Source organism: Lactuca sativa, chromosome 8 (assembly GCF_002870075.4).
Source record: "Lactuca sativa cultivar Salinas chromosome 8, Lsat_Salinas_v11, whole genome shotgun sequence".
NCBI lineage: Eukaryota > Viridiplantae > Streptophyta > Magnoliopsida > Asterales > Asteraceae > Lactuca > Lactuca sativa.
The window spans coordinates 234,908,020-234,922,156 of NC_056630.2; the positions used below are offsets into that span (position 1 = coordinate 234,908,020).

At 38.9% G+C, this 14,137-nt stretch overlaps 1 protein-coding gene across 1 annotated transcript in view; it reads right to left on the minus strand.

The window, feature by feature from the left end:
- Positions 1-11,921: 11,921 nt before the first annotated feature.
- The window catches only part of LOC111906455 (G-patch domain-containing protein 1-like), a 34,125-nt gene continuing 31,909 nt past the window's right edge, over positions 11,922-14,137 (minus strand). The window contains exons 3-6 of the mRNA XM_052766677.1: positions 13,031-13,108; positions 12,746-12,930; positions 12,316-12,645; positions 11,922-12,225 (exon numbers count right to left, since the gene is read on the minus strand). Of these exons, the coding sequence (XP_052622637.1) occupies positions 12,166-12,225; positions 12,316-12,645; positions 12,746-12,930; positions 13,031-13,108 (653 nt within the window). The 3' untranslated portion in view covers positions 11,922-12,165. The remainder of the gene's footprint in view (positions 12,226-12,315; positions 12,646-12,745; positions 12,931-13,030; positions 13,109-14,137) is intronic.

Consider the following 14,137-nt stretch of genomic DNA (forward strand, 5'->3'; position numbering starts at 1 on the left):
CACAATTTATGTTCTAACAGTGTCCCCCTTGGTTTGAGACTAGCATGGTCTTCTCTTCAATCCATTGGCTTCTCAGGTGGCTTTTCAAACAGTCACAGATCAGATCTTCCTATTGAGCCTAACCGCATTCTTTGATTTATGATAGTAGCAACCATCGCAGTGTATTCTTTGGCCGCAGCTTCCATAACATCTTTCCTGCATATTATCTGGTGACGAGCCAGAGTCCGTATGTCCCTCTCTCGAAACCGAAGAAGGTCTTTTGCATTGATCAGCCTCAAGACATGTTCTCGATCTTTGAATTTTATAGCTGCAGTTGCAGTTTCATCATCGAACGCCCAGAATTCCATATTATCTAGATATCCCTCATGGAAGTTCTGAGGGTTAGGAATTTCCTTTTGATGCTTTGTAATAGGCCATAAGAGAATCTTCATAGGTTCGCCTGTGTCTGGGTCGAGAACACCCTTATCCTTTCGATAAAGGGGCCTGGCAGTCTTCATACATGGAAACTTTTCTTTGACCTGCTGATCAAGGAACCTCTTGAAGCTGGATGTAGTTGGATCTTCTGCGGGATTGAGGAATGGGACTCTAGATAGTTCTACAAGATCAGTTTTGGTCCAAGAATTGAAGTCATGGGTGCTTTTGTACCACTCAGAAAATCATGAGTTCCGCTTCACCACCCATAGATTCGTTTCTGGATCAAATGCCCACATACGAATACCGGATCTGTCTCCGTACATGTCACCAAATTTTCGCTTCTTCAAGTCAGTTACAGTCAAGACAGGTTCCTTTGCTCTGCGATTCTTGTTGGAATTTTTCATAAATAAGAGACCCTCGCTTTGACCATCAGAGATAATTCTTTTTCCCTGCTTAGTTGTAACTCTTGCTTGACTCCCTTCGGGTTCTTTTTCGAAACGGTTTACGACAGTAGATTTTCTGGGGGCAGGAGGATCGATAGGAAAGTCATCATTCTCAGAATGTGATTGAGCAGTAGGAGGATCAACAATTGCGTGCGGCTGTTGGAAGAGAGCTTTGACTCTCTCACCAAAAGCATCGTACAGGACGTTCTTGAGAAAGAAGTAGTTTGTTGACATAGATTCTTCAAAAATGTACGCAGTAAGTTGATCCATTTGTACGTAGTAAGTTGATCCATTTGAATAGATTTCTCCAAAAGCTCTTGTCGAAGAATCCCAACTTCTTCTCGAATATCAGGTGAAGACGATTTATCATCACTTGACCGTCCCTCATGAAAAGATATTCCCTTTCCGCGTGAGGGGGCTGGATCAGATTGTGCCAAGTGTTTTGCCAGCCTTATGGAAGCGTCATCAAGTGATGGTCGGGTAGGAGAGTATTCTGGTATTGATGAAGATCCACCAGTCTCAAAAATTGTACTTGGGCCTTCTTGAGAATGTTGAGGAGCAGACTGAACAGTGGTGGTAGTGGTTGAAAGAACATGTGGTGCATTTCTTGTCACAAGAACCTCCAAACTCGCAAGAGATTGACTTGATTTTGTTGAAGTCTGAGAGGATTGGGATTGAGTTGAGTCAGGGATGAGTGGAGCAGTAGCTGAGATTGATGACCCAGAGGGAGGAATCTCTGAGGTCATATCTACTTGACTTGAAGTGACCTCCAGGGGATTTTAACAAGAGAGTAGTATCTTGAGACTGTTTCCTTCTTCTCTAGCCTTGGCTGCTGAAGAAGCAGCTTCATTGACTTTATTTGCAAGGTTGCTGAGAGTCTCGGGAAAAGGGGCAAAATCTTCAATGCTTAGATCAAACTCTATATTAGTGGGAATATCATCACTAATTCCCGTAAAATCAATCGCTTTCAAGAACTCTACATCAACATAGAGACCCTCATCATCCTCTTCTTGGGTAGATTTTGATCCACTAGCCTTTTGAATATCATGTTCCTCAGCTACGAAGGATGTGGGTGAATCAAGGATTTTTTCAATTTCTGGCTCAGATTCAGACTGAGAAATGTCTTCGGTCTCCATTGGAACAGAGTGTTCTTCAGATTCTTCTTTATCGCTTACTTCAAAAATACCAAATTTAATCAAAGGGAATTTTCCTTCGAACACGAATTTTCCTGCTCTCTTTTGCTTCATCAGTCCAAAGGCATTTGGACCAATGGATTTTAAATCCAACACTTTATTTCTTCTCTGCAACTCGGGATGAGTCACGTTGAGGATGATTTGCAAAAACCTTGGGTACATCATAAATTTATCTCTCTTATTCCCTTCCAAGTTAACAATCATTTCATTCAGAATGAAGTTCGAGAAGTTAAATTCATATCCTGCAGCCAAAGCAGTAATTGGACCGGTATTGACCAAGGGTATCTCATTTGCCCCGGATCTCCTGCCAAAGATGCAGCTCACAAAGATATGAGCTAGATACTTCCAGCACGGAGGAAGCAGCTTCTTGATGGTAGGAGGAAAAGACCCTTCATATCCCATGTGATCCAAAACTTCCCGAATTGGATGAACATTGACTTCTATGGGGTACTCAGGTCTATCATCAATTTGAAGAGATTCCCTGATAATGTTTTCGGTTACATGAATCTGCTTGTTTTCCATTGTAGCTTCAACATATTTTTCTCCATTATTATTCTTCTTCACAACAGCATGTTGCCAGAAATATCTAATCAGATTTTGATAAATGGCGGGACTTATGGTCAGAGCATGAACCAAACACGACTTTTTTCAGACCATCCACAATGAATTTCATGTCGATATGCGTTGCAGGAGGGTCTTTTATAAAAATTGAGGAGTTGTGCACCTTAGCGAAATCCGAGTCTCCCATTTTAATTCTGAAAAATAAGTACACACAAAAAAAATTATTAGGGAAAAAGTATTTAGAGCATAACTGCCCGTACATGAAATTGCGCTCAGCCGCACACGAGCATGTGTGCAGCAGGAACCGCACTCAACATGGCAGCACACAAGTACTCTAGCCGCACACGGTCAACTACAAACACCGTGTGCGGTCACATTCAAACACAAACATGTTAATTTGAAGATTCAACAGCAAACCATGAATTATTTTCGAAAAATGATTGGAATAGTGAACCACATTCAACAAAAATTACCATGTGCTGGTCTGTGATCTTCAAAAAATTATGGAATCTATGAAAATAGTTGAGAGAAAAAAAGGAAGAGTGTGCGGTTGAGATTTTGAGAAATGAATAGAGAACCCTCACCGCACACGGTATATATACAAAAAAAAATTCACTTTTCCCCCTCATCTTCCTAATTTCTAACAACAAACCCTTTCCATTCTAATTTTTTTTTCAACCGCACACCCCTTATCATTTCAAATAAACAACCGCAAACCCATTTTCATTTCAAAACATTAACCGCAAACCTAGTTTTTAATTAATTCAAAAAAATAAAAAGGTTTTGAGGATAAAATATTTATATTACCTAAAAACAAAGCAAAATAAAATAGAATAAAACAAAATAAAATCAAATCAAATAAAAGATAACTATAAAAATGAAACGAAATGAAATTTAAGGTGCTATAAAATAATAATAAGTTTTTAAGAATGATTAGGGATCAAAGTTTTTGGACGGCCTTTATCTGCTTGTCGGTACCTTCTATCTTCACGTCTTTTTCTGGTCGATCGTCGGTATTGTTGTCCACTTAAACACGAAAAATTGTGACAAGATTAGGACATACTATAAATGACAAGACAGTGCGATCCTGAGTTCCTAGATATTATATCTGAAGGACCATTTAGCTGACGACGACCAGGGATATTGTTGTCCACCTAAATTGAGCAGCGAGATCTATAGAGAATCTTGAGTGTTCAATTTTAATTGTACTGGAACATGTTTCCCATTTCCAGATATGCCCCAGTAATCAAGGACTTCCAGAGTACTCTTTACATCGGATGAGCAGACCATCATTAAGAGAGAAGATAGATTCAGAGTTTTGTTATTTAGAGGGTTTGAGAAGAAGAAGAAGAAGAATGCATATGCTGTGTACCAGGTCAGATTGTTAGTCACACAGAGGAGACAACATATAGCTAACATATAAGAGGAATTTTATAGAATATATATAATATGCAGAGAAATAGAGTTGCATATGTTACAGTCCAGGTCGGATCTCTTCCAATCACTCAGAGGAGGCAACATATGACTAACAGAGAGAAAGAAAGAAAATGATTTTCTACAGACCTAATTTATCGGAATTTACCAGTTGCCCCATCAAGACTATAATTAAGGACAGAATCCGCACATGGAGGAAAAGTTAAACCACGGTTCCAGATACGAGTTCATTAATGTGAAGAGTAGATTCCCATATATATCTCCCTGCTCAACCTATCCGAGCGTCGTATTGTCAGGCTAAACAAATCTAACTAGATCAAGATTTGTCAAGTCATTTGATTCATTAAGTTCAATTCTGCCTAGTCATGTCCATTTAAAATTTTTGTGCCTACCGACGCATCAAACCAGTGCATAGACCCTTCAACTTTGGGTACGTTACGCAGACTCGGGTTGCTTGTTATCACATTATCATATCACTTCCCTGCTCATATCATAAAACACAGATGTATATTTTTTTAAGATTTTTTTTTAAATTTTCTGATGTTTTTGGATTTTCTGATTTTTTATGTTTTTGGATTTTCTAATTTTCTGATGTTTTTGGATTTTCTGATTTTTTATGTTTTTGGATTTTCTAATTTTTTTATGTTTTTGGATTTTCGAATTTTTCTCACCCTAAATTTGTGCATAAAGAGAAAATAAAAATGCGCAAATTTATCCTAATCTAATCTAGGCATAAAAACTTTAGTCCTCAAAACGAATAATTTTAAGAAAATTAACCAGCACATCGAATCGAGCTTTGTTGAACGGCTTGGTTAACAAGTCTGCTACATTATTATCAAAGCGGACCTGTTCAAGCCTAATGAGCGAACGCTCATAAAATTCTCGGATAAAATGAATTTTTATGTCGATGTTCTTGGTTTTTGAGTGTTGGACTGGGTTTTTGGCAATTTGAATTGCAGCCTCATTGTCACAAAAGAGAGGGGTTTCTTGAAAATTCAAACCGTAATCCAACCACTGATGTTGGATCCAAACGACTTGAGAACAACACGCAGATGCAGCAACGTATTCTGCTTCTGCGGTTGAGGTTGAGACCGTGTGCTTCTTCTTGCACTACCATGACACCAATCTATCTCCTAGAAATTGGCATCCTCCTGAAGTCGATTTTCTATCAAGCTCACGCCCACCGTAATTGCTGTCTGCAAAACCATAAAGATCAAATTCAGGATTTTTCGGATACCAAAGACCCAATTTTGGGCACCCTTTGAGATACCAAAAAATCCTTTTAACAACAATTAAATGAGAGAGTTTAGGATTAGCCTGGTAGCGAGCACATTGACAGACCGCAAACATGACGTCAGGGCGACTAGCAGTAAGATACATGAGTGATCCTATCATTGATCGATAATGAATTTGATCTACGGATTCACCCTCAAGATTAGGAGTCAGAAGAGGTTGTTCCGGCATGGGTGTAAGAGCAGGTTATGCATCTCGAAACCCGAACTTCTCTAGTACATGATCCACATATTTTGCTTGATGAATAAGGATTCTGGTTGATGTTTGTTTGACCTGAAGCCCCAAAAACGTGGTCATTTCCCCAAGCAAACTCATCTTAAAGCGTTTCTTCATCACCGCTTCAAACTCCTTGCAAAGCTGTTGGCATGTCGACCCGAATATGATGTCGTCCACATAAATTTGAACGAGAATTTGATCTGGACCGACATGCTTGAGAAATATGGTTTGATCAATTGTGCCTCGGGAATAGCCGTGATTGAGCAAATGCTAAGTAAGTGTAGCATACCAAGCACGGGGAGCTTGATGCAATCCATACAAAGCTTTGTCTAACTTGTAGACATGGTTTGGAAGGGATGAGTTAACAACACCAGGTGGTTGATCAACGTAAATCTCCTCCTTGACCTTGTCGTACAAGAAAGCTGTCTTGACATCCATTTGGTATACAGTAAAGTTCATGTAGGAAGCATAAGCAAGGAAGATGCGAATGGCTTCCAAGCGAGCAACTGGAGCATAAACTTCTGTATAATCAAGACCCTCAATTTGCCGAAACCCTCGAACCACCAATCTTGCCTTGTTGCGCACAATAACACCGAAATCGTCTTGTTTATTTCTAAATACCCAACGAGTGTCAAGAGATTTCTTTCCTTTCGGCAGCTCCACCAATTTCCAAACTCCAAGTTTCTCAAATTGATTTAATTCATCATGCATGGCTTCAACCCAGCTGACCCAGCTGGGCTCATTCAGAGCCATTTCAACAGATTTGGGCTCTATTTGAGATATGAAGCAAGAATAGAGACATGGGTTAACATCCCCACTTTTGCTTCTCGTTTGAACGTCGTCACCCAGCTGACCAATGACGTTCTCTATCGGATGATCGCCCTGAATGCGTGCAGAGATTTGAGAACTAATATCATTGACAGAGATAGGAAGATTGTGAATATTTACAACTCCATCCTTTGCTGTATGACCCGTAGAAGATGAACCAGGTTCGTTTGAGGAATCTGCTACAAACTCGTCAGCAATATTTTCTGGAAAGAGAAGTTCCATTAGATTAGAAGTGATAGCAGAAGTCTCAGGGTTCATGAACTCTCTCTCCATCGGAGTTAAAGGAGTAGCAACAGCATCAGGAGAAACTTGTTGAGGAGACTCAGAAGATTCAGCGGAAGTAGAGGGTACCAATGGAGGATCAGAGGAAATCAACGGTGGGTGGTAGACAACTTCATCTTCTTCGTCTTCAATAAGAATCTTCGAATTTGAGGTAGATCCTTCTTGGTTATCTGAAGACACATTGAATGATTTGAAAAGAGATGTGTAGTCAAATAGCCAATCAGGACCCACTCTTGCATCTGTCTCATTTTCATCGAGCCAGCGAACATCAAATGATTCCACAATTTGTTTAGTCTTTTTGTTGTAAACCATGTACGCAGTTCGAGCAGCATATCCAACAAAGTAACAATCATCGGCTTTGGTATTGAATTTGGGATTGGAATCCAAGTGAAGAAGGGTGCAAGGGCAGCCAAATACACGGAAATGACTGACTGATGGCTTGTGTCCAAATAGAATTTCATATGGTGTCTTCATTCTGGCTTTGTTGATCAGCACACGATTTTGAACATAGCATGCGGTGTTAATCACCTCTTCCCAGAAGAATACAAGAAGCTTGGAATCACAGAGCATCGTCCTTGAGGCATCTTTTAACGTTCAATTCTGACGTTCAGAAACCCCGTTTTGTTGAGGTGTTCGAACAGAACTGAACTGACGCACAATCCCTTTCTCAGCGTAAATATGATCAAGAACAACTTTCTTGAATTCTGTTCCATTATCTGTACGCAGCGCTTTCACTCGATTGTTAGTCTGATTTTCAATCATAACAATGAATCTTTTGATGAGGTCAGCAATTCCTGCTTTGTTAGATAGAAAGAAAACCCAAGTGAAACGTGAGTAATCATCTATCATAACGAGGCAGTATGAATTTCGATTAAGGCTTAGAACATTGACCGGACCAAATAGATCCATATGCAATAACTCGAGCACTTGACTTATGGAGTTTATCTGCTTAGATAGGTGTGATTTCCGATGATGTTTTCCTTGAGTGCATGAAACATATTTTTCAAAAGTAATGAAATCTTTGACGGGTAACCCGCGGACCAATTCGTTTTTCGCAAGCCGATTCAAGTTCTTTGCATTTGCATGACCGAGACGAAGATGCCACAACATCGCATTTTGTTCAGAAGCTTTGGAGACGAGACAAGTGACTTCGTCAGGGATATTGCTGTTCATGTCTATTTTGTAGGCATTACCATCCCGCTTAGATCGTACAAGAATCCAGTCTTCAGGAATGACAACACCAGGCTTTAAGATCAGACACTCCTTATCTGTGAAATGAGTGGAATAACCCTTATCGCAAATCTGAGACACACTCAGCAAGCTATGCTTTAGTTCTGTAGCGAAGTTAACATTCTCAAAATACAGCACCCCGTTTGTAACAGTTCCTTTTTGAGTAATTTTTCCGCCCTCTCCACCCGCAAAGGAAACATATCCGCCATTAAAAGTTTGAATGTCGTGCAATTGGGATATGTCTCCATTCATTTGCCGAGAACAGCCGCTGTCGACATAACAAAGGTCTGGCGACATTCCACCACAACTGTCCCTGCACGATCAACGGAATTAGTTAGTTTTGGGGACCCAGTTCATTATAGTCCTGGTTAACCCTTTCCTTTTACTACTTTTTCATTAGATTCTTTCTGTCGTGCTTTCCTTTTACTAGTTTGAAAGATGTCAGGTACACCTTGGGAAGTACAATCACAGCATGAGTTCAACAAAAAGTTGCATATCTGACACACAACCCACTATTTATACATATCACAAGCAGCACACCAGTGTCCAACAACACACAGGTGTGCGGCTGCACACACTGTGTGCGGCCGCACACGAGTGTGAGGTAGCACACACACGCTATTCTAACATAACCAAACCATACACACTGTTACAAACTCCTAAATATATTGATGCCTAGCTCAAACCACAATTTATGTTCTAACACGCTGACCCACCCTGACGGCCCTCTCCTGCTCCTGATCCTGACGTGGATCCTCTCCTGCTCTTGATGTGCGTATGTGTGTTGTGCTTTCAGTTATATCAAGTATCATCACAACACCCTAGTGGCGAACATAAAGAACAAGCAACCGACCCTCACTCCTAGAGGAACACTAAAAATATCATGCAGAAAGGAACCCTAGGCTAGCAGGCATCATAAATCAGGCAACTCTATCATGCAATTCCTAAAGATCCCTAACCTAGTAATAGCATGTTGTTCTATCATGTCTCATAACAAATAACTTTTATAGTATTTTGGGTTACTTACTGGCTCTGGCTGATCGTACCTCTGCGTCCGCCTTTACTCATTTTTTGAAAACCATTTTAGTTTCTCTTTTGAAAACTCTCCTTGATTTGAGACTGGATTCACACGAATGTTCCTCCAATTCACTCAAACCAAGGCTCTGATACCAACTTGTAATGCTCTAAAATTCAAACCAATTTAAACTTTTCAAAAACAACCCACTTTCACTAATTCATTAAAAAAGGGTTTTTAATTCATTTATTATCAGAGTATTTCCCAGAACCACATCATAAGTACATAAAACATGAGGAGCGGTACAATCACGCCTTCGCCTTGCCACGATCTCCTGAAGTACCTGAAACAATACACTGAAAACTGTAAGCCCGAAAGCTTAGTCGGTTACCCCCAAAATACAAACCGCAATACCATACACATATCATAACATAAACACAGAACAGAATAGCCACACACTTTGGGTCTACTGTGTGACTCGTCCGCTGCACCGGGCCTAGAGTCCACCTGGTCCACCCTTCGAGTCCAGCCATATACATCGAGTCTGCAGTGTGGTTGGTCGGCCCGCACCGGGCCTTCAACCCACCTGGTCCACTCTCTGAGTCTACAGTATGATTGGTCCGCCCGCACTGGGCCTTCAGTCGGCATGTTCTACTCTCTGAGCCTCAACATGTCTGGTCCGCCCTCTTGGGGCCTCCAGCCTATCCGGACCGCTCGCTGGGCCTTCGGAACATCCGGTCCGCCTTGGGTATGTTGGCCTACAGCACAAAGTAGGGCCCGCCTCAACCCAACCACAGACAAACAACCATGTGTGCACAACATATAATCATATAGCAATTCATGCCCCATCAGCCAAACTAATATCACATAACATAGCACGTCCCTACCAGGATACCTACCAAACCGGTCACTAGCATAACATCATCCTAAAACTAGGATACCGACCCTAACCAGGTCTCTAACATATACATCCTAACTACCAGGATGAACACATAACAAGGTAATAACATAAAAAACAACTATCCGGATTTCCATCCGATAAAGGGTCGGCCTTGTTGTCGTAGACCCTGTCGATATAGTGAGGATAACTCACCTCGCAATTGCTGGCTGAAGAGATAAGATCATGCTGCTCCAACCTTCGACACGAACTTCACCACTAGTCAATACTAAATAACCAAAAACACAATAATTACCACAACACCCATGGAAGTCAACTGGACAACTTTACGTGCATGCAAGGCTCAACAGGCACAAACCAAGCTCTAGAAAGGTTTTTGGGACAAAGACACTCCAAATCAAACCCCCTGGCTGAGGCTTTATGCTGTCATATCATCATAACAACCTATATCTGAAGTTGCAACCTCAGATCTAGTCTCTATACTCGAATTAGATCACAAACCCACTAAGGAACTTCACACCAACCACCATGGATGAATCAAAAAGGAAAATAGTGCAAGGTTTCTGGTCTCTTACCTCAGAAATGAACCCAAATCTGATATGGATTCCTGATCCCCAAGATTTCTTTGATGCTAGCCTCTAGATCCTTGAGTTTTTCACTCCAAATTCTTCTTCCAAGCTTCCAATCCTTCAACAATGGAGTGTTTCACGAAATAGGGTTTAATGGGAGTCTCTAGAATGATAGGAGGCCGAAATGGGGACATAAGGTCCTTTAATGTAACAACCCGAAGTTGTCCATCGCGGAAATTCGTTCCACCCGTAAAACTCGTCTATAGTGATTCGTTCCGTTTTCGTTTTTGGGCTAAATTACTTAAACTTATATCTTTCACTACTAGAAAAAAGGTCTTTTACGACGCTCATTGCGCATCGTAAAACGCTCAGACGACGCGCAAATGCGTGTCAAGGAAGGCCCTTCATAAAGAGAGACGACGCGCTTTTGCACGTCGTCTATAGACGACGCGCATTTACGACGCGCATTTATGACGCGCATTTACGACGCGCGGTTATGACACGCAATGCATATCAAGGAAGGCCCTGTCATAAAAGAAGACGACACGCATTTGCGTGTCGTAACCTTACGACGCGCGTGTTTATGACACGCAATGCGTATCAAGGAAGCCCCTGTCAAGAAAGGCCATGTCATAAATAAAGATGACACACATTTTTGCGTATCATAATTTTAAATGTTTAAAAAAATATTATTTATAGATTTACTAATTTTTCATACTAAATAATACATTAGAAATCTCATAATAATAAATAAAATACCATAAATAACAAAGATAATTCATTTCACTAATATGTCAAATACAAATAATTATTCCAATAGTGAATAAATGTTATAAAAAAATGAACTCATTTATATACAATTGCATTATTTAGCTTACTATGTGCCAACAACTTCTATCTTTTTCCTTCTCTGCATAAACTTCATTAGCAGCATCCTAAAGAACTTCTATCTTTTTCATCAGCAACATCCTCAAAAACTTCTATCTTTTTCCTTCTCTGCATAAACTTCTATCTCACATTCAATGTAGTTTTAAACATCAGGTTTAAAAAATCAACTTTAAGGTTTCCTTGTTAAAGAGAATGACTAGAATAGATTTTCCTTTTTCACAAGGCATGTGCTTTGCTTGCACATATATATGGAATCATTCTAACAAAAAAAAATTGTTCATGTCAACTACTCCAAGGACTATTACGTAATTTAACATGAAGAATTTTGTCCAGATGAAAGGATTGACTTTAAACTTTATAAAAATCATTTAACAAAACTTACCTGTTTGTGCTGCTGCTGATTCCGGAGCCAATCCGCGACTCCATCACTTGAAATTACAAGTTGTCCACCAACAGAAGATAGCTGAAGATCATGAATAAATAAAAGTTGTTAATAAAACACACAACATGCAAAACATGATATGAATTTGTGTTGTGTGTTTCTTTGAGGGTAGAAGAGTAATTTTACACATACCGTGCCGACAAGTGCGTAAGCTACAACCAAGGGAGGTGAAGCCAGGTAGTTGGCTCTTGTTAGTAGGTGAACACGCCCTTCAAAGTTTCTATTTCCCGAAAGTTTCTATTTCCATAATTTAAGTCAAGTATGACAAAGGGTACAACTGTTAATAATAAAATAAGACACATTAAAATTCCCTAAATGGATGTGTTCAAAATTTTCAAATCTATATTCTCTTAAGAATAATAATATTAATTACCTGCTAACAAATCCAATTGTGTAACTCGATAGGATTACAAGCCTTAGAAAACTCTACACTTTGAAATTCTCCAAAAAGATTTGTTCTCATTTTGATGAGAGACTAACTCTCTTCCCTTCCATAATAAACTTTTCACTTCGTTCAAGCTACAGTAAAAAAAAATAACAGAAATTATTAATATCAGAATCAAATGCAACCATATTTTATATAGTGTGACCAGAAAAAAAAAATCATACCTTCTGTCTCAAAAATTCAAGAGAATCCTTCTTTGAAGAGAAATTGGAAAAAATTGAAGAGTTTTCATCGATTAGAGCTTTGAGTTTTTTAAGCTTCAATGATTTCTCAGGTACCTGGCTAAGAAGCTTTCTACAAAGTTTCTTTAGCTTCACTTTTGATTCCGACACATCATCAATTTTTTGTTTTTTTAAAGAATGATCATCTTCCAACTCAGACTCCTCCCTCTCACTGTCGCTAAAAGAGGTTTTTGTCCCTTGAAAGCAAACCCCTGCTATTTTCCTTGGGCGATCCTTTATACCAAGTCCCTGTTTTCCAGAAGTTGCTTTATCCTGCAAAAACAACAAAATATGTCAATTTTGTAGATGTTGATTCTTTATTCAAAAGTTGAGGTCTTTTTAGTTTTTATTATTAAAAAAAAAAGGTACATACTTGTACAAGTTTGTAAAGATTCTCTTGATCCTCTTCATAAAATGCAGTCCTTTTGTTACTATTTTGAGTGATTTTCGATGTGCTGTTAGACTTCTTTCTCTTGGATTGTGCTCCAAGTAATCCTCCAGACACAAATCCAAATTTGTTACCCCACCAGTCTGGAGATATTTCTTTTTCATATTCAGCTGCTAACAAATATTGAGATATTAAAAATATAGTTTTCTTTTTAGTTTTAATACACCACTAAACCATAAAAATAAAGCATAACATGAAGTACAAAATTACCTTGTGTTTCAGGATTATCAGATGCTTCCACCAGCTGTGCTTTATTATAAATATGATCCCTATGATTTCTGATTTTTACTTTGTTTCACTCCAAAATTGGAACTTGGAACATTTTTTTTCAATTTTGGTCCCTAGAATGTTGAAATAAGGACTAAAACTGAAAAAAAGGTTTCATGTTTGGACTAAACCAGGAAAAAGCAAAAATTACAGGGACCATTTTTGTAATTTACTACATATAGTGCAGCCATGGCCTACTATGCTGAATCCCTGCTAGTCCAAGTACTTTTGCAGGCAACTGTATACATGAGGAAAGTTATAAAAATGGAAGGCAAAGAGATTAAAAGATAATCAAGGACAAAATCATAATTTTACCTCTAGAGCAAGTATTTTGTGACAACCCTTGAACCAGGCAAATAGATGCCCACGTGCCAATAATCATTGTCACAAATTATTATATAAATAAATAACTAAGCCTACATCTCATAAAACCACTATAGTTTAATGAAAGAAAAAAGGCTGAAAGAAAAAAGATAAAGAAAGGCTGAAAGATGGGTTGGTGAGAGGTGAGCCAATTGTCAGTAAATCATCTTCTACTTGATTTCCATATACATTTATTGCATCAAAAGGCTGAAAGAAAAAAGATAAAGAAAATACAAATGAATGTTGTTTTTTTTTCAAATATTGTTAAGATAAGAATCAGAATATAAGATATTTGGTAGAATAGATAACTAATAACCTGCTGCCTCTTGTCATGATAGAGGCGGGATCAAACCGAAATCCATCGACATGCATCTTTGTTACCCAGTATCTGTAGGAAGGTTTCATAAAGAAAAACTTAATTTACCAAGAATCAGGAACACATGTATCAAAAGGGATCTGTTTGCAGTTTTGGTCAAAGGGCAAGATGGTCAGTTGAAAAAATATCAACAACTGGGTGTTAGATTAAATGCTCCAGATATCAAAATTATTATGAAACAATAAAATAAGGGCAATGTCTTCCAAACAAATTCCTTTTGGGACCAAAACTAAGTAAGTGCTAAACTCAGGGAGCAAAATAGTAATTTACTCTTGAAATAATAACTGAAAACAGGGGATAGGTAAGTAGCA